This window comes from Acinonyx jubatus, chromosome A3, assembly GCF_027475565.1.
Source record: "Acinonyx jubatus isolate Ajub_Pintada_27869175 chromosome A3, VMU_Ajub_asm_v1.0, whole genome shotgun sequence".
NCBI classification, from domain to species: Eukaryota; Metazoa; Chordata; class Mammalia; order Carnivora; family Felidae; genus Acinonyx; species Acinonyx jubatus.
The window spans coordinates 34078076-34098035 of record NC_069388.1 but is presented as its reverse complement, the minus strand read 5'-3'; the positions used below and the strand labels follow the sequence as shown (position 1 = coordinate 34098035).

General features: G+C 37.3%; 1 protein-coding gene across 2 annotated transcripts in view; it reads right to left on the bottom strand.

The window, feature by feature from the left end:
• Positions 1-864: 864 nt before the first annotated feature.
• The window catches only part of PLCB1 (phospholipase C beta 1), a 695548-nt gene continuing 676452 nt past the window's right edge, over positions 865-19960 (bottom strand). Inside the window, exon 32 of one of the 2 annotated variants that reach the window (XM_027069591.2) lies at positions 865-4165. In XM_027069591.2, the coding sequence (XP_026925392.1) occupies positions 3938-4165 (228 nt within the window). In that variant the 3' untranslated portion in view covers positions 865-3937. The remainder of the gene's footprint in view (positions 4166-19960) is intronic. The other variant, XM_027069592.2, reaches the window with a different exon arrangement.

Here is a 19960-nt window from a genome sequence, read left to right as displayed (position 1 = left end):
TCTTTCTTTCTTTCTTTCTTTCTTTCTTTCTTTCTTCCTCTTTTTTAATGTTTATTTATTTTTGAGAGAGATCAAGCATGAGCGGGGGAGGGACAGAGAGAGGGAGACAGAGGATCAAAAGCAGGCTCTGCACTATGAGTGCGGAGCCGGATGCTGGCTGGAACTCCCAAACCATGAAATCGTGACTTGAGCCGAAATCAATGGTCAGCTTCTTACCTGACTGAGCCACCCAGGCGCCCCAGCCCCTAGTCTTCTAATCTTCCCATCGAGTCCCTGAGTACTGTGGAGTAGAGACATATCATCTCTGCTCTGCCCTGTCTGAATCCTGGACCTACAAAACTGTGAGAGACAAGAGATACTGATCATTTTTAGCCACCAGATTTTGGACTAATGTGTAACATAGCAGTAGGTAATGGATATATTGCATAAGGTGTGCCTATGGGACATTCTTGTAACACACATGTATATTCCTTTTTAAAAAAAATCAATGTGGCAAACCCTATTTATGTTTCATAAGAAAACTTACACCAAGTACTCTGTCAGTTCATCTCCACTATTTGTCAAGAAACCTTGACTTTTGCTTTCTTTAGCTTTGGTGAAGGAAGGCAGAGAGGATCTCTAGAATGAAATTCATGGGCAGGTGAATGCCACTCCTGGATGGGGTGGTGGAGTGATACAGTAATGACAACTGTACCCTCTGGCACAGGCACTGCAGCATCCTGGTTTCTTGTGCGGCCATAGAAGGGCTGTGTCAGGGTGGGCCTTATGTTCCTAATGACTGATACTAAGCCCACTCACACCATCTTGCCTGTCAAAGAAAAAAAAAAAAAGGTTGGCCCTGACACCAAGAAATAACAGCTGGGATGTGTTAAGAAATTTTTATTGTTTCCTTTGGATTTGTGATGAAAGCACATAAAATTACAAGTGGAAGAAACATCATGCCACAAAATTGCATAGAATTATTACAAAAATGTGAATTATGCATTTTAAATAATTGGAGATAGAAGAACCAAAATATGTACACTTTAAGAGTTTCAAATACTTTGTCCTATATTTTATTGTCTTCTGAAAAGGCAAAAGTCACAATGTCCAATCTGTCACAAACAATATTTATACAGTGCACAAGCGCAACATTAAATTCAAAGTAATGCAAGCAATGGCCCTTTCTTTCAGAAGGATTTAACGACTGCTTATCAATTACAGGAGTATTCATTAATGTATGGCGATGTTGAAATGTTCAAATGAAACGCTGAAAACCAAAACCACGCAGCATGTCATTAGAATTTTGAAAATTGGTTTTCACGGCCAAAACCACGCTATTCTCAGTAGTGTAAAGGTACCAGAGGGGCACAGTCTAATTTACTACACAGCTCTCTCTATTATAGGAAAGACCACAGTACAGAATTTCACACATTCAACACAGAACAAGGCAAATACATAAAGGCACAAAACTGCACATCATATAGACCCTTTTTCTTTATCTTACTCTATTTCAAGTAATATTAATATTGTTAAATGATAGTATCGCTGTAGTAGTTTCGATGATGCAAGATGGACAGTGTTACACACTACCCCACAACTGCAAAAACTGTCATTGTACAGATATAAAAATGTGATTACAGTAAATGGCCAAATACAAATGTATTGCAAAATGACTATCGAGTCACTAAGATCATGAAATCCAACTACCAGAACAGTTTGTGTTAAGTCAAGTTTTTTCCACTTTTGTCTGTCTCTGGCCTAAACTGTGATACAAGGTTCTGTAATAATCATCATTGTGTTTGGTTATGAATGCTATTATTAGTTCACTCTTCTGCAATGTTAGACAATCTGTAATTTTGTTTATAAAAACGCAGCATTCAATTGTGCCCTTTCTTGCTTCCTTACGATTAATGCCTTTCTTTCAAAGTGCAAAAGTAGAATGCTTTACAAAAGAATTCTCTTTCAGTGGAAGATAAGTTTTATTAAGTGTCTAATTAATACCTCAAATCTTTCACATCAAAATATAATCATCTCCAAAGAGGATGGGATTTTTTTCCCCTGTGTTTTGCTAGATGTGTTTTTTTTTTAATCAAACACTCTTGCCTAATGTTTGAACTAAGCCTTCATTTTGATTAAAACTTAATTGTGATCCCTAGTTATTGCTTAAAGTTAAATAAAATAATTTGCATAAAAATATTAAATTCTTGAAACACAATTTTCAGGACACAACTGGTTTTTGCATTTTAGAATGTTTCGCTAAGCTACAATCAGACAGGTTTATTTTAAAGTAAAATAAAGCTGTGAGCATCTTTCTTCAGGGCTTTAACTTCAATGTTCTTTGTGTTACTCTCTAGATTATATTTTCTTCTATATAATTACTCTCTTACTTAAGTTCTTTCAATAATACTTTTGATCAGTTTTCCCACAATATAATTTGTTTTTCTTACGCCACCCAACATAGAAACTTAACAAAAGACATAGTTAAGTGAGTTAAATGTACATAGTAGATATATAATGAAAGATTTTTTATGTTAGAATAAAATTGAAATCTGTCAGACTTAAAAATTATGAAAGATACTAATAAATTTCCATATTGCTGCCCTATACATTTTGTATATTCTATTAAAACAAGCTTAAAATCTGATACTTAAAATCCAGTTTTTGATCCTGTAAAATATATATCAAATTCATATTCTAAGTTCTAAATCTACCTCCACTCGTATCAATGGTTCCATCAATTGTTTCTTAGAATTTCAATATAATTTAATAGCGACATAATACAGATGTTTGACCATTTTCTTCTCTAGGTATTTATCCCTGAATTTGGTTTTAAGTCTTATAGAAGAGACTTGGGTCATTGCCAATTAAAAAACACACAGCCATACTTGTGTATGTGTGTGTGTGTGTGTGTATGCACTTACATGGCTGAGTGTGTACATATATACATGGAGATAATATATATCATTTATATGTGGGTTTGTGTATTCTCTACATAAATATTCAATCTTTATCTCTATAGTAAAAATAAATGAACCATATAAAATGTGAGACAGCAAAATAACCACTGGAACCTGTTCAGTCTGATTGAATCTCTGCTCAACATATATCAGCTCAACTATTTTTATTCAACCAGACAGACTCTTTGTAGTTATGTAATAATTTCAGGCCAACAACCAATGACTATCCAGACTTTTTCAGTGTAAATGGTCAACTCAGAAAGCACACTGTCTGGAAGTGTGTGGTCAGTTTGCCCAAGTAACCAAATGTAGGAGCCATATTACTAAGTCTTGGGATAGATTCACTGGGTGAGGATACAATCAAGTGACTTTTTCTCAAGAAAGAAAACCAACTTATTTGAATCACTATGGTATCTAATAAAGCCACGTCAGCAACAAATACACTGATGCCTCTACGATAAATAAATTAGCAAACTGCAAGCCGCCAGTGCTTGCAAAGCAAAGGATGGAACAGTTTAATATGCATGTTACCTTGAAGATATGGTAGTTGAGGGGCAGTTAGGAAAACAAATGCTCTAAGTTGACTGTCAATAGTGTTAAATAGTGCTATGCATTTCTCAAACTATTTCTATTACTTTGAAATACTTTACACCAGAGCTTCAAATAAAAACATGAGCTTGATTTTCTTCAGAAAAGACACTGTCCTTCATTAAATGTCCCAGGGAGCCTGGAAGTTGCCTGCTTTGAATTTACTATTGGAAAGAAAACAAAAGCCCCACATACATGCACTCTCCATAAGTAGACCTGCAGTAGTGTCCATATAACGCATAGAGCCTGGGCATGAGGATGTCTGTATGGATCTGTCTAGAACTCCCCCTTTGGTGTGGATTTTAGGCTAAGGGATGCTTCTCAGGAAGATGCTCCTGGGCAGTGATCTTTGTAGTAAGAGAGAGTCCGATGAAGTGGCCATGCATGTTTTGAAGGCCTGGCAGGAACAATCACAGAGGAGTATCAAACTCTTTTCCTGGGTTGTCCCCTTCTAGCTCCTCACTGGAAGGAGGCCTGTGGTTCAGTTTTCCAGGGTCTGAGGCCAGGGAGGGAGGAGCAGAACTGTGATTGCTATCTTCACTGATCTTCCCTTTCATGGCTTCCTGCACGAACTCCAAGATCTCCAGGGGCAGTCTTTTGAACTTGTCTTGGTACTCTTGCTCCAGATCCATCTGCAGCTGGGAGACATCAAGAGAGGAGAGGATTTTACGTCATTTAGTTTTCTATAACCACCCACGTAGGACCTCTTTGAAAGAGATGTACAAAGATGGGGGAGAAATTAATTAATGTAAATACCATCCACTTGGTTATCTATAGAGACGTAAAACAGAGTGTAGTTGGACACATCGCTTGTCCATAGCTGAAAATCAAGTTTCGGATTCTGTGTGGAGGAACAGGGTTAAAGACCTGCAACATTATAAATAAATTCCATACCCACATACACGTACACAGTAGTGAATCTTTCTCTTTTTAATTTTTTTGTTTATTTATTTCTGAGAAAAAAAGAGAGACAGGGTGTGAGTGGGAGAAGGGCAGAGAGAGAGGGAGACACAGAATCAGAAGCAGGCTCCAGGCTCTAAGCTGTCAGCACAGCTCAAACTCATGGACTGTGAGATCATGACCTGAGCCGAAGTTGGACACCCAATCGACTGAGCCACCCAGGCGCACCACAGAGGTGAATCTTTTGAAAAAGTTTGCAGAAGTAATATGCAATGATCTGAAGTTCTTAAATGTAAAGGCTGGAAGCCTCTGATAGCTGGGAGTGCCAAGGTCAACCATGCATCAGGCTGGGGAGAGGGCAGAGGCTGCCTGGAGAGGACAGGGGAGATATGTGTGGGCCTCGTGAAGTGTGGCCTCACTCAGAGGTTGGGAAGCCACAGCTGGGTACTTCTAGAGGGCAGATCCACGCATTTTTACAAAGTGAACATACTTATGTAACCAACTCTAACTTCTGTTTTGACTTCTTTTATCACCTCTTTATTTTGATTCCCTTTTTTTCATTCTAATTTTATTTGCCTTGTAAATTGTTTTAGCTACCTAATAAACTGTCTTTTAATTTATCTCTTTAATGCTCTGGAGAATGCCCAGACTTTTAAAAGGCACAGAACCCTTTCCTCAAATGCAGACGCAAATGGAAGCCATAATCATAAAACAAATGAAAGCTGGGCGCCTCTGTAGATGGGGTGAAGGGTGGGGCTGGCGGTGGGTACTGCCTGCTAAAAAGCTCTGCTGTGTTGAGCCCTATCGAAACCCAGAATTTTACATGAAATTTTCTTTCCTTATTGAATGGTAAGCAGGGAGTAGAGTTTTAGAAACAGTCTGTGAGACAGCATGCTTTTTCTCCTCTTAGTAGCCTTGAGACAGATTTTCTTAAGACATGTCCTTAAAACCTTTAAGGAATTGCTTTTTCCGCTTCTCAAACTTTTAAGGTGCACACAGATCACCTGGGCTCCTGACTTTACTTCTGATTCAGGAGATCTGGGTGGGGTTCAAGATCCTGCATTTCTCAGTGGATCCCAAGTGATACCAATGAGGCTGGTCTACCTTGGACACCTTGGTTGTCTTCCTGGCCTGGCTCACCTCGGAGCTCCCCACTTACTTTTTGTTATGATCCTGGCCATATGTCCTCCATCTGTGGCTTCATCTGTGGCTTCATGCTGTCTCTGGTGCCGGTCCTGAGCCCTGGCCCACCCAGGGTCAAGACAGTGCTCAGGGCATCTGGCCCTCGGTGCTGTGACCCCCCCTTCTTTACCCACATTCTGGACAGTGTCAGCAGCGTGACAACACCCTCTTTAGTTTAACTCCTTTTGCTCTTGCTTCTATGCTAGAGAAATTCTGCCAAGACTTTGTTCTATAATGTGGGTTCATAATCCCTTCTCTGCAATTCTAAAACCCTCAAAGTTCTGAAGTCCAGAACTTTATTGTAAATTTGTGGCAAACACATAGACATTAATTGAAATAAGCCTATTTATAATCTTTATATATTTCACGGAATGTGAATATCCATGCATGGTACTGTAGACATATTAATTTGTGTGATTATGAGGATGACCAAGCACCCCTCTGGAGTATTATGCTCACAATATATGCATTATATTACACTTTCTAAAATCAGAAAGATTATGAATTCCAAAAAAAACCATGATCCCAAGAGTCTCAGATAATGGACTGTGGATCTGTTTGAATGACCTTTTTTTTTTTTTTCCACATCAAAAAGTGCCTGATAAAAATGGCTCGGCCTGAGTACTGAAAGTCAAGTATTCCTCCCAAATATAAAATGTAGGGTATTTATGAATATGTCATGCTGGCATATGAATTCTAATAAGCCAAGGAGGAAACAAGCTATGAGAAGGGCACCCATGGGGCTCTGAGATTGACATTGCTACAATAGAGCAAAGGCACCTTCACATACAGCTGAACCCTCACTGTTGGGAACAGGCGAGCCATTGGAGCATCGCAGACAAGATGACAATGGCCAATGCTTGCCCAGGTGTCTCAACAATTTGGAAGGGTGTGGGGCTTTTACAAGAGTGAAATCTCAGCCTGGTGTTGGGCAGTTTCCATTAACTACCATCCAGGTCTCACCATCAATTTGTCTCAAGTTTAATTCAGGAATGCATGCTGTTAAAGTTTTGTTTCTAAGGAATATAGGGAAAGGAAGAAAAGCAAGGGGCCCTGTGTTTAGGAAATAGTAGATTTGTTTTTCTTTAGGTTAGTGTAGGCGGCCTTCAGCTTTAGATACATTTTACATAACCAGAGTCAATTTCTCTGAGGTCACTGGTGGACAAGACCCCATAGTGCTTGAGAGTGATGTTTCTTTTTTAAATTTATATGTAAAAAAGAAAATGTGATATGTGAGACAATGTCAAAGGCTTAAACTAACACTTTTGAATATTTTTTAATAATCTGATTTTTAAAAATAATATAATCTTAATAATTATGATTCTGCACCCAATTCCAGTGTGTGAGCCTCCCCCCCCCCCCATACCACAAAGCAATTCCCTAGGACACTGTCTGTGTCCTATAATTTAACTCAACTCTGATATCTACCTGGAGATAGCATCAGATCCCACAAGGTAAGAGCTCAGTCCTAGAAGACTGTCCCTGACCCTCATCTCATTTCATATGTCAATTGTAAGTCCAGGTTGTCACCTGTGATTCTGACCAACTGGATACAGATTGGCAGCTCTAACAATCCCCTCATTGGGTTCGATTAATTTGCTGGAGTGGCTCACAGAACTCAAACATTTTACTTACTAGGTTACTGGTTTATTATAAAAGGGTGTAACTCGGGAACAGCCAGGTGGAAGAGACGCATGGGGCAAAGTATGTGGAAAGGGGTGTGGAGCTTCCATGCTCTCTGAGCACCCACTCTTCCTGCATCTCCCTCGACATGTTTACCAACTCAGAAGGTCTTCAAACCCCATCGTTTTGGGTTTTCATGGAGGCTTCGTTACATAGGCATGATGATGATTAGCCATTGGCCATTGATTCAACCTCCTGCCTCCCTGTAGGTTAGGGGTTGGCACTGTAAGGTCCAATCCTTTAATCCCACAATTGCTCCTCCTCCTCTGCCCCACAATCAGCCCCCATCTTTCCAAGGGGCTTTTGAAAAGTCATCTCATTAACATAATAAAAGACATCTTGTTGCCCATTATTTAGGAAATGTCAAGAAATTTCAAGAGTTTAGGAACCCTGTGCTAGGAACTGGGAAGAAGATTAATATAAATTCCTTATTATAAATCACAATAATAATAATTATTATTACTATCATTATTCAAAATAATTTTTAATTATTGACCCAATTGTGGCTAAGTTATAATTTTAGTGGACTTTTCTTTTATCATGGGTTAGTGGTAGATTGTATTGTTATAATCAGTTATTAACAAATTAATTACAAAATTTCATTTATTATTAAATTTCAAGTTAGAGCTTTCCTTTTATTTATTTTTTATTCTTATAAATGGAATACTTGTTCATTGTAAGAAAATATGAAGGGTAAAGTTCCCTCTGTTCCCAAAAAATCTTATCCATCAGGAGTCTAGAATTATTCTAGCCTAAGGGTTGCAAATTCAGATGTTTGGGCGGGGGTGGAGGGGGCAGTCAAATCATGAAAATAAGTAGGAGTGAAGGGAGGCATGCTCTGTCTAAAGGGGTGCCAGAAACTTAGCTTTAGCCAATGTTTGCAATTTTCATGAAAGATGTCCTGATTTTTTATTGTTGGCAGTCAAATTGAACCACACTCATGAGTTCTATTGGGCTTGTGAAGCGTTTCTAAATTCTGTCCTAGCAGATTTAAATCTGGTTTAGACCAGAAAACTTAAGATATTGGGTCTGACGATGGATTTCGCATTTGGATCCTTCCTAATTTTGCCTCCCCGCCATCCTGAGCTTCAGATGGTCCTTTACTGAACACCAGGGCTTGGTCTTGAAGATCCTTCTTCTGGAGTTCAGTGCCATCCAATCTAATTCCCTTCTACTTCATATCCTCAAGGCTAATGAATGTCTACTTTCTGTAACTCAAGCTGCAAGTTTTATGGGAATGGTAGATTAATTGCACAAATGATAGCAATTCCTCCCCCCTCCTTGTACTCATGGCCTTGGCAGTATCTCCCATCAAAGAGTAGAGTGTATTTTTCATTCCCCTGAAATTAGGGAAGCCTTGTGATTTGCTTTGTCCAGTAGAATGTGCCAGCATGCAGTTCTGAGCCTAGACCTCAAAAGGCTTCATGTGCTTCTGCTCTCACTGTTGGAAGTTTACTGAGCCATTATGTGAAGAAGCTCAGGCTAGCCTGCTATAGGAGACACAGGATCCAATTATATCCCTATCACTTCAGCTATGACATGAAAGTGAAGCTGTTATAAACCAGCCAGTCCCTAGCTGACCCACCAGCTAAACACAGGCTTGAGCAAGGCTACTGAGATCAGCTGAGCCTGACTCAGACCATAAGAATCACCTACAGTTCGTAGACTCATGAGCTTACTAAGTGCTTATTGCGGTATGCCGCTCAGTTTTGTGTTTTTTTAGTTTTTTGGTAGGCAGCAGTATTGTGGCAATAACTACCTGATCTAGTAGAGAAATTCAAAGGAGTGTCATATATGGCCTGATATCACAAAGCACTCATAATTTAATTCAGCTGACCCCATCTTTTCATTGCTATAATCTTAAAACAGATTTTTGAGGGAAAATCACCATAGGACTGATAGATCTTCCTGAAAAATCTAAAGTTGAAGAATATGCTTTGGAGCTTTTCTATAACATTAGCAAACATGAGCTTGCTTGATAAGACCTATTTTTAGGAAATGGGCAAAAGAGAGGGAAGAATATAGTGAAATTTAATCTCTCTTTTTAAGGTAAATTATTACATTGCACCCAGTTATTAATAAATAAGAGCTTGGGATGCCTGGGTGGCTCAGTCAGTTAAGCGTCTGACTTCAGCTCAGGTAATGACTCATGGTGGGTGAGTTCGAGCCCCATATGGGGCTCTGTGCTGACAGCTCAGAGCCTGGAGCCTGCTTCGGATTCTGTGTCTCCTGCTCTCTCTCTCCTCTCTCTCTCTCTCTCTGCCCGTCCCTTACTTGCACTTTGTCTTTCTCTCCCTCAAAATAAATAAACATTAAAATGAATAAATAAATAAATAAATAAAAGCATTGCCAGAATTTGTTTCATTTTAGGCTGAGTTCTCCAATTTGACTAGCCAGACTCAATCTCTAAATTTCTCAGTTAACTTGATTTTCAGAAGATGTTGCTTACTCATAGCTTCTGTTTACTCTGGATAGTTAAGCAGGAAAAGACAACACAGTCAAGTTCAAATGTTTTTATCTCTGCCTGAGTATATTGTCCAAGAGTTTTGCACTTGGGATGCCATTCTGCCTCTGACATTTTTTCAATTGCCTTAGAAAATAAGGTAGAAATTTGATCTAGTTATGCAAGGTTTTAGATTCATAAATTTAAAGAGGAAGACCAAGAAGAAAGTAAAGTTACTTATGAAGGTTAGTTTACAAATGGGAGTGTAGGGAACTCAGTATAATGTAAATATGGTATAGATATAAAATAAGACAGGTTACTGAATTAGTAAAGAGATATAATCATAGCCAATTTTCTAAGGAAACAAATTGAAACCAGAGTATAATAAGCTACTGTAGGATAAAAAGACAAAAGAACTGCTAAAACTTAAAAAAAAAAAAAGCTACAGAAAAAGCACAGACAGATATTTAAGGAGATTTTTCAGTTTGACCTCAAGTCCAACTAAAGTCATTTTGCCCAAAGGAGTACATTAAAGACCTTAACATAAAACAGGAAGCAAACAAAAATCTTAGGAAAAAATCTAGGTGAGTAATTGCATAATCATAGGGTAAAGAGACCTTCTCAAGCAAGGTAGAAAAACGGTAAGCTACAAAGAAAAAATGTATTAGGTATATGGTTGATCCTTAAACAATGTGGGGATCCAGGGTGCCAACCCTTATAGCCAAAAATCCAAGTCTAATTTTTGACTCCCCACAAATTTGTTAATAGCCTACTGTTGACTAGAAGCCTTACCAATAACATAAACAGTCGATTAACACATATTTTGTATGTTATATGTATATTATGTTAACACATATTTTGTATTGTTATATGTATATGTATATATGTATGTATATGTATATATATGTGTATATATGTATATACTTTAAGTAAGCTAGAGAAAAAATTCAGAAAAATTAAGAAAATCATAAGGAAGAGAAAACACATTTATTTATAGTACTATACTGTATTGAAAAAAAATCCATGTATAAGTGTACCTATTCAAACTCATGTTCAAAGGTCACTGTATGTATCTAAATCAAAATAATCTTTTTTTGGTGAAAAAAATGGGCAAACCTCAAGCAATTCATAGAAGAAGTACAAATATAGACAGTTGAGAAAATGTTCACTCTCATTGACAAAAAGGGACATTCAATAGCACATTTTTTAAAAGGGATATATTGGTAGAAAAATAGTTTTTTCAAAGGAGTAATAACATCTGGTGAGAAATGGACTTTTTCAAACATTAGGCAATAATCTGATGTCTATAATATTTACAAAAAAGAAAATGTACATAGCTTTTCACCCAGCAACTCCACATTTAGGAAGGGAATCTGGCCCAGAGAAGAGAGCACATCAACATATAAGAGGGAAGCACCACCAAGCTTATTGCAGCATTGTTTGTAGAGGTAAAAACAAAAACCACCATCAATATCCCACAAACAAAAAAAACCCCAAAAAAACAAAACACAATGACAGCAATGAGAACAAAAGCCCTAGAAACAACCCTAATAATCTTAATATTTTGCCACATATGTATTATTATTGCCTATCACTCTTTTTTTTTGGTGAAACATTTGAAAATAATTTTCAGATATCACAACACTTGACTCATAGATAGTATACCACACATCTCCTAAAAATAAAGACATTTTTCTACATTATGGCAATATCTTAATCATGTCAAGGAAATTGATAATAATTCCTTAATGTTACCTAACATCCATTCATGTTCAAATTTTCCCAGTAGTACATCTCCCAAAATTTCCAGCTTTTTTTTGGACCAGAATTCCAAGTTCTTATATTGCATTCAATTGTAATGTCTTTGTCTTTTTCATTTCTTCCACTTGAATTATTTATTGTTTGAAGTTTTATTATGACTTGGAGTTTTGGAAGAGTCCTGTTCAATTTTCTTATAGAATGCCCACATGTTGAATGTGTCTGATTATTTCCTTGTGGTGTCGTTTAAGTTGGTCCTGGAAAACTGCCTTTCCTGTAAACTAGAAGTTAAGCCTATAAGTTTGATTAGATGGGGATTAAACATTTGCTTGAACAAGAATAGCCAATAGGTATTCTTTTATATCTCATATTGTAATGTATCAGTGAGTGCTATTATTGTGTGGTTGCACTATCAGCAATGCTAAATTTGATCACTTGGCTAAAAGTAGTAAATACCAGACCTCAACTTTGTTAAGACATGTTTTCCTGTGGCTATTGGCAATTATTCTGTAGGAAAAACTCTGGATCTATATAAAGTTTCTTTAGCACCTTTTCATGAAATTGATGATTCTTGCCTATTTTATTAGGAGTAAATTCATTTTTCTATTTTTTTAAAATTTAGCTAGTATTCTTCTGTAAGGAAGAGCTCTCCCTCATCATGTGGAGAGGAACCAGAGTTCCTCCTAAAATGGCAGAGTAAACATTTAATTCTTTTCCTTTGATTCACAAATACTCTGAGTAAGGAGTTGGGGCAACAGTAATTTCAAAAAATAGCAAATGAGTCTTCTTTTTCTTGTCTCTCTTTCTCTGAGAATAACTACAGACAACACATATTTATTTCTATTTATTCCTTTTGTTTAAATCAGTTACAGCCATTAGTCTTTTTTGAGCTCAAATTGTCCTATATAATGCCAGCAGAAGCCCTTGAAGGGCACGCTCCTGGGTCCTTTTGACATGGTGTCATCAGTTTCTGAGCACTTGCTTGCTTTCTAGGTAAAATAAGGGAACTCAGGCACCTCTTGTCCTTTCTCTGCCTCAGACCTGGAATCAGCTACTTTTCCAAGGTGCCTTTATTGGAGAAGCATTAATAACCAAGCTTGGGTGCTAAAAGTGCTCACTGCTACCGGACTATCATTGTATTTAGGCTCTCAGGAGACAATAGGATGTGTATTTTTGAAAAATCGTTAGTACGTGTTGATATTTCAAATTTAATATAACATTATAGAATTTTTTTCTTAATTCTTTGATTCTATATTGGTATATCTTTTTTATTCTGTAATTAATTTTGTACATTTTGTTTTTTGATAACAATATAACTTATTTGCTTTACATTTTCTAATATATGGAAGTAGTTTCAATATTACACCCTAACCATACAATAACCATATGAAGCTTAAGACATTTTTGAGGTTCTTTTTTCATAGAATAAACCCCACCAAGAATGCACAATTATATTACTCTGTAAAAATTCACTTGAAATAATTATATTCTTGTATAGTTGTGTTACTTTTGATATACACATAAAGCCATTTGTTCCCATTGGTTTTCTCATTAGCCATTTTAGATTATTTTGCTTTTTTTTCTTTCTCCGGAAGTATCTGCTGTATTTTTAATGTTTTTATTTATTTTTGAGAGAAAGAGAGAGAGAGAGAGAGAGACAGAGAGACTGGGAGACAGAATCCAAAGCAGACTTCAGGCTTCTAGGTGTCACCACAGAGCCCAACGCAGGGCTTGAACTCCTGAATCATGAGATCACGACCTGAGCTTAAGTCAGATGCTTAACTGACTGAGCCACCCAGGTGGCCCAGCATCTACTGTACTTTTAAAAATGTAATTCCTCCTAGTCTTGTAACCCTTTTAAAAATATCTCTGGCCTTTGGGAAATGCATGTGGTAATATGGTACTGAAATCATCTTGCTCAAAATATTTTAAAATTTACTGCTAAGGATTAGGGAAAATAATAAAACTCACAAAAAGGAAAAAAAAATCCAGTTAAAACAATACAACAGAGTTTCTGTAATAGAAAACATAGGCTTCTGCTTAAAGAAATGTAATGCAGCCAATAAATGTAAAACAATAAATGGCTGTGAAAATGGGGGAAAATAATTATGTGACTGTGATAAATGAAGTAGGTCAACATATGATTTTAGATGTACTATGGCTACAACTAATGAGAATATTTTCTAAGAATACAGAATTACTTTGAAAGAAAATGTTAAAATATAAGCTGTATTGGGACTGAGTATTTTTACTTTTTCTATTTCTCATTTTCATGGTAATGTGATTATTTCACTTTTAGCATGAAAATAGCATTCCAAAATAAGAACAAATATTTTTTTTTTAAATCCCCAATAAACAGGAAAATGCAAAACCCCTGAGCATGGGATAGAGTGGCCAGGAGAATTTTATTAAGAATTAACACAGGTATTTTAACCTCAACATCATCAATCAGCTGGGAGATTACTGAAAACAACAGGTAAAGCATTAAAATACACATATAGAATGGGTGGTTTCAAAATCAGCTCGAGCCACCTTGCAGACCCTTTTTTTTTTTAATGTTTATTTATTTTTGAGACAGAGACAGAGCATGAACGGGGGAGGGCCAGAAAGGGAGACACCGAATCTGAAGCAGGCTCCAGGCTTTGAGCTGTCAGCACAGAGCCTGATGTAGGGCTCGAACTCACGGGCCACGAGATCATGACCTGAGCTGAAGTCGGACGCTTAACCGACTGAGCCACCCAGGCACCCCAAGACATATCTTATTTTTAGAATAATCTCATGAAGTTTTACTTTAACCAAGAACAGACATAACAAGATCATATAAAAATTACAGAGGTAGGTCAGTCAGGTTACGAGGGGATTGTTGGAAAATCTCATGTGGGAAAATGGAACCACATTACATATCCCAGCCATTACAGATTGTGTTGGTTTATTTGTTTTCCTCTAAATTTTGATAAATTGCAATGAGAATTTGAGTCAAAATGTCTGAATGGAGATTCCGTCTTCTACTCCAAACAGGGAAATGCTGAATCAAGTAGAACACATACAATTTTTATAAATATTTTATTTTAATTTTATTTTATATTTAAAGTTTATTTTGAGAGTGAGAGAGAGAGAAAGAGAGAGAATGAGCAGGGGCAGAGAAGAGAAGTAGAGAGGAAGAGAAGGAGAATCCCAAGCAGGTTCCACACTGTCAGCACAGAACCAGACATGGGGCTTGAACCCATGAACTGTGAGATCATGACCTGGGCTGAAATCAAGAGTTAGTCGCCAAACAGACTAAGCCACCTAGGCGCCCCTAGAACACATACATTTAATTTAAACTGATAACAGAATTTTAATATGAGAAAAATAAGTCCTTAAGTCACAGGAATAACAAAGGAACACAAAGCCAAAAGGCCCATGAGTGGTAGAGAAAATTCTCCATCTTAAGAAACTGGGGTTTTAATGTTCTAAGAGAATGGGAAAGAAGGCCTAAGCATTTGGGGTATTGAAGTGCTGAAACTATAGTTCCTGCAGAAAGCCACTTGTTTCCACGCTGGATATGCAGACTAGGAGAATTTAATCTATAATCATAGGGACAAGGTGAAGAAGCTAGTGATTCATGGGGCCCATTGAAGGAAAAACTTCAACCATGAAGAATCAGGAACCCAAACCAGTACCATGAGTGACTGCAGCTTCCAGATTGATAGTACCCTTATAGATGGGTATCCAGTTCCAATAAATCAAAGAATAAACTTAAAAATTGATAAAACCCATACAGTTTCAGCAGAAGCTCAACAGCAGATTCAGACTGTTTGGATTTGCCACATGCAAGGCAGTAGTGATTACTATAGGTAAGCAATTCTCACGGAACATGAATTCAAAGTTCAAAGTTACAAACCACTCAAGGCAAATGCAGCATTTGCTTAACCAAACAGAAATAAATTGGGCACTTCATGCCAATGTGGAGGAATACAGTTAATTCACAATGGGTATAAATTCCTGACACTTTTAATCAAGTCTTGGATTATGTCGCATCCTTATAGTTTTGGCAGATTTTCCATAAATAATTATATTTACTTGAAAATGATATTGACTTTCATCTTTTGAACAAATACCAACTAACAATAGAGCCCATTACAAAGGGCTAGGAAGACATTACAAATTAAACTGTTGCCATCGATTTATCCAATTGGATAATTCATGAAGGGATAGACAAGATTCTCTGTTCATGAAAGGTGCTTGCATTTTCCAAATATGACCGTGAGCTGCTTGTTTACTCTCTTGGAATTGAAATCTCCTTATATGTAAAATAGGGATTATAATGCCAGTTTCCACAGGTTGTTGTTGAAAGATTTAAATGACATTACATTGCTAAAGTAATTAGCATATTGTGCTTGCTTATTAATTATGCATAACTTTATTTCTAAAGAGAGACAAAAAACATTAACTTGCAGCTGAGAACATATGGAATTCTGTCGAAGTGGTTTTTGCTCTTTCTAGCTATATCATTTGAGTCATTATTAGGTCAACGCAGCACAATTATGGAATGTGTTGGATCTCTCATTTAGATTATGTTCTGGGCTGTTGTTGACTTTGAAGCATTTATCAACAAACAATGTTTTGAACACTCTGATGGGTGCAAGGTCCTGTGTTTGGCACTGTGAAGAACGAAAAATTTAGAATCTTTCCAGGGTGACAAGTGATGTGTATGGTGAAAATAACAAGTTGGGCTGAATGGGTGCTAAGACAAAATATACTATGGATGTTGAAAATGAAGATTGTATTTTAGCCTTGAAGTGATATGGGGAATACTTTATAGGGGAGGTGAGACTTAAAAAGTTGGGCCTTGGGGTGTCTGGGTGACTCAGTCAGTTACTCATCTGACTCTTGTTTTCTGCCCAGGTTATGTTCTCAAGGGTTTTTGAGTTCAAGCCCTGAGCCAAGCTCTGCACTGACAGCACTGAGCCTGCTTGGGATTCTCTCTCTCCCTCTCTCTCTGCTCCTCCCCTGCTCATGTGTGCGCTCTCTCTCTCTCTCTCTCTCTCTCTCTCTATATATATATATATATATATAATAAACTTAAAAAAAGTTTTTAGGTTGGGCCCTGTAGGATTTGCCAACATCCTTTATATTGGGCAGAATCTTTCAACCTTCTCTTTAGGATACATATAATAGACAACATTTACTAGGGAGATGGAGTTCTCTAGCTGTAACTTCCTTCTTCCTTGCTCTTTTTAATAGTATAAAGTACAAGAACATATCTTTGAATCTGCTCTAATACATAATAATTAAATCATTTCCAATTTCTCTCCTCTATAATTAACTACAGATTACTATCAAGGGGACCTCACAGTCTGCGGTTGAGAGCACTTCTTTAAAAGATGGCTGCGTGTTGAAAGTGACAGGATAGGAAAAATTTACATCAGTGCTTCTCAAAAGTTAACATAGATATAAAGTACCTGGTGGCTTTGTTAAAATGCAGATTCTGATTTGGTAGATCTGGGGTGGGTCCTGAGATTCTGCATTTTTTAAATTTTTTTAATGTTTATTTATTTTTGAGAGAGATAGAGATAAAGAACAAGTGGGAGAGGGGCAGAGAGAGAGAGGGAGACACAGAATCCAAAGCAGGCTCCAGGTTCTGAGCTGTAGGCACAGAGCCTGATGGGGGCTCAAACTCATGAACCATGAGATCATGACCTGAGCTGAAATCAAGAGACAGACAATTAAATGACTGAGCCACTCAGGCACCCCGAGGTTCTGCATTTCTAACAAGCTCCCAGGCGATGTTCATGTTGCTTGTCTAAGAACCATTTTCTGAATAGCACCACTTTAGACAAAGGAATCCCAACAAAGTCCTCCTTTTCTGTGTCTCCCCCTCAACATTACTTCAGGGTTCAATTTATATAATAGAATTCTCTTTGTAAATCTCATATTTCCAGACCTCTGGAGTTTGCTAATGTTCAGGTTTGGATTGAAGGTGTTTGTTGGAGGCTGTTGGGTGAAGGTAGAATGAAGGTTGTTAAGCCTGCAGAGATGAAAGATGAGGGATCCAGGATAGGTAGGCAGTGGATCCAAATACTAAATGCTAAGTAGATTCAAATATTGAATCAATAGAAGAGGAAAGATAGAAGTTAGAGATTATGTGATTTATCAAGCATAGTTCCTAACATGCATTTATTTGAATTTTAAATTTTATTTCAAGTCAAAAGCCAAATACATTCTGACATAGATCTTATGTGTTAACTCCTCTATACACCCATATACTCCATGAAATTGCCCAAAGAGGAAATTTTCTCTTAATACAGCAAAGAACATGATCGGATTCCTGTGACTTTTTTTTCCTAGCTACATCCCCATTCTTTATTCACTGTCTTTTTCCCAATATACCTCTCTTGAAGTGCTTCAGTATCCTAGCTTAACCTATAATTTATACCTCCTTTGATTCTTAAGATGTATTACAGAATTTCTTTTGTGATCATCGTACAAGTGTCTAGCAATTGCTGTAGAAACCTTTGAAAGGGACATATAGTCAACTTCTCCAAAAGTTAGTAGTACTGGAAAGGGATTTTAGAAATTATATAGTCAAACCTTTTCCTTTTACTCACTATAAACCTGTGGCTAAAAGAAGTTAAGTGGGCTTCTCAAGAATTTAGCTTGATAATAGTAAAATGAGTTTCAGAACCTAGTTGATTCTACTCTGCATTAAACTGGATTAACGGCTTCAATGCTTCATCTCTATATCCATAGCCTTTGCCTTCTGACTTTAAGTTCCTCTTACTAAAGTGGTAGAGGCTAGCTCTCTGCCTTTTGAATATGAGGTGGTCATGTGAGTTATTTGGCCAATAACATGTTAACAGACATGGCCCAAGTAGAGGCTTGAAAAAGCACTTGTGCATTTCAGCTTTCATTCCCGTTACTCTGCTATGGTCGTGGGAACATGCCTGGTCCAGTCTCATAGAGAACAAGGCACGTGGAAATAACTGAGTCACTCCAGTCATCCCAGTCACACAGCCTGAATTGTCCAAGATCAAATAGCAGGTGGCTGCTATCCAGATATGTTAAGTCCAGCTGAGATCAGTAACGTCACCTGTCTGATCCATAACTAACCACAGATGTATGAACAAGCCCAGATAAGATCAGCTATACCCAGCCCAGATTGGTTTAACCTGAAGATTCATGAACTAAATAAATATAATTGAAGTTTTGTGTTTTAATGCAATATTTTTGTAGTTTTCCCCCCATGACCTCCATAATTTCTTTCAAAAAATGTGCATAAAACTCTGTGGCCTTCACATGGAATGAATTGTTTGTCATGTCCCAGAGCCTGACCCTTGCTGCTTTCTATACATATCACTACCATTCAGCATCTAAAAGCAAATTATACTATAATAGGAGGCAATAATTTTGATACTTGGCAAGCCACTTCATCCCAGTGAATGTTGTATTCTAGGCCTTGAAATTTTGTGTCTGCACTGGAGTATTCTCCCCTTAAGGTGCCTACTATTAAGGCCCAAGAGTTTTCTATTTTATGTAGGTGCTTTCTTTAGGAAGACTCAGCAGGAGGGGCTATCATAGCTGGGAATAAAAATGATTATGAATGAAGAAAGAAATTTGATTTTATTAAAATGTATAATCATAATTCAGTGACACCTTGTCACACTGAAAGTTACCACTGTACTTAAAACACCAAAAGATGATTTAGATCTCTGAACACTTGTGCTCTGGAACAAGGAAGCTAAGAGACTTATTTCATAACCTTTAGTGAATACACATTTAGTGCACTATTAACCATCATTCCTTAAATAAGGAAACTAAAGCCTATCACTTAAGTGGTTTAGTGCATAATCAAGATATGAACACCAATTCTTGCCACCTAATACAGGGCACTATGCCCCCATTCCAAACCCCCCTCCACACTCTGTAAAAAGAGCATTTGTGATGATCTCAGTAATCTAATGGCTGTATGTTGAGAGAAGAATCACAGATAACTCCAATGTATTTTCCTTGCATGTCTAGGATTTCAGAGTTGCTTCCACAAAATAATTGGAAAGTGTCTCTTACTGAAAAGTGATGCTGAGGAGGTGTCTTATGGCATAGGGTGTTACTCATATGCTGCCCTCTTAGTAACAGGATACAGGCTCATGGAAACAATAAGGATTGTCACCCAGCTGACCAATAGACCAGTAGAGCAATAGACCAATTAGCCTGGTCTATTTCTAAGCCTTCAGTGGGTTTTTCTATTTGCATCTGTCATGCTTAGAAGACATTGGCTTTTCACTCCCTACTATGTAATTCTTCAGCTTAGGATCTGTTATTTGGTCAGCCGGCTGTTTTCCTGTTTGCCATTTAGCACAGTCTAATTTAACCAGATTATTTCTGTAGAGTCAGATACTACAGGAAGGAATAAGCAAATGAAAAACTGGAAGAAGAAAAACACCCTGGTTTATAAGAAAAAAAGAAAATCTCTTGGGGTAGAACCAAT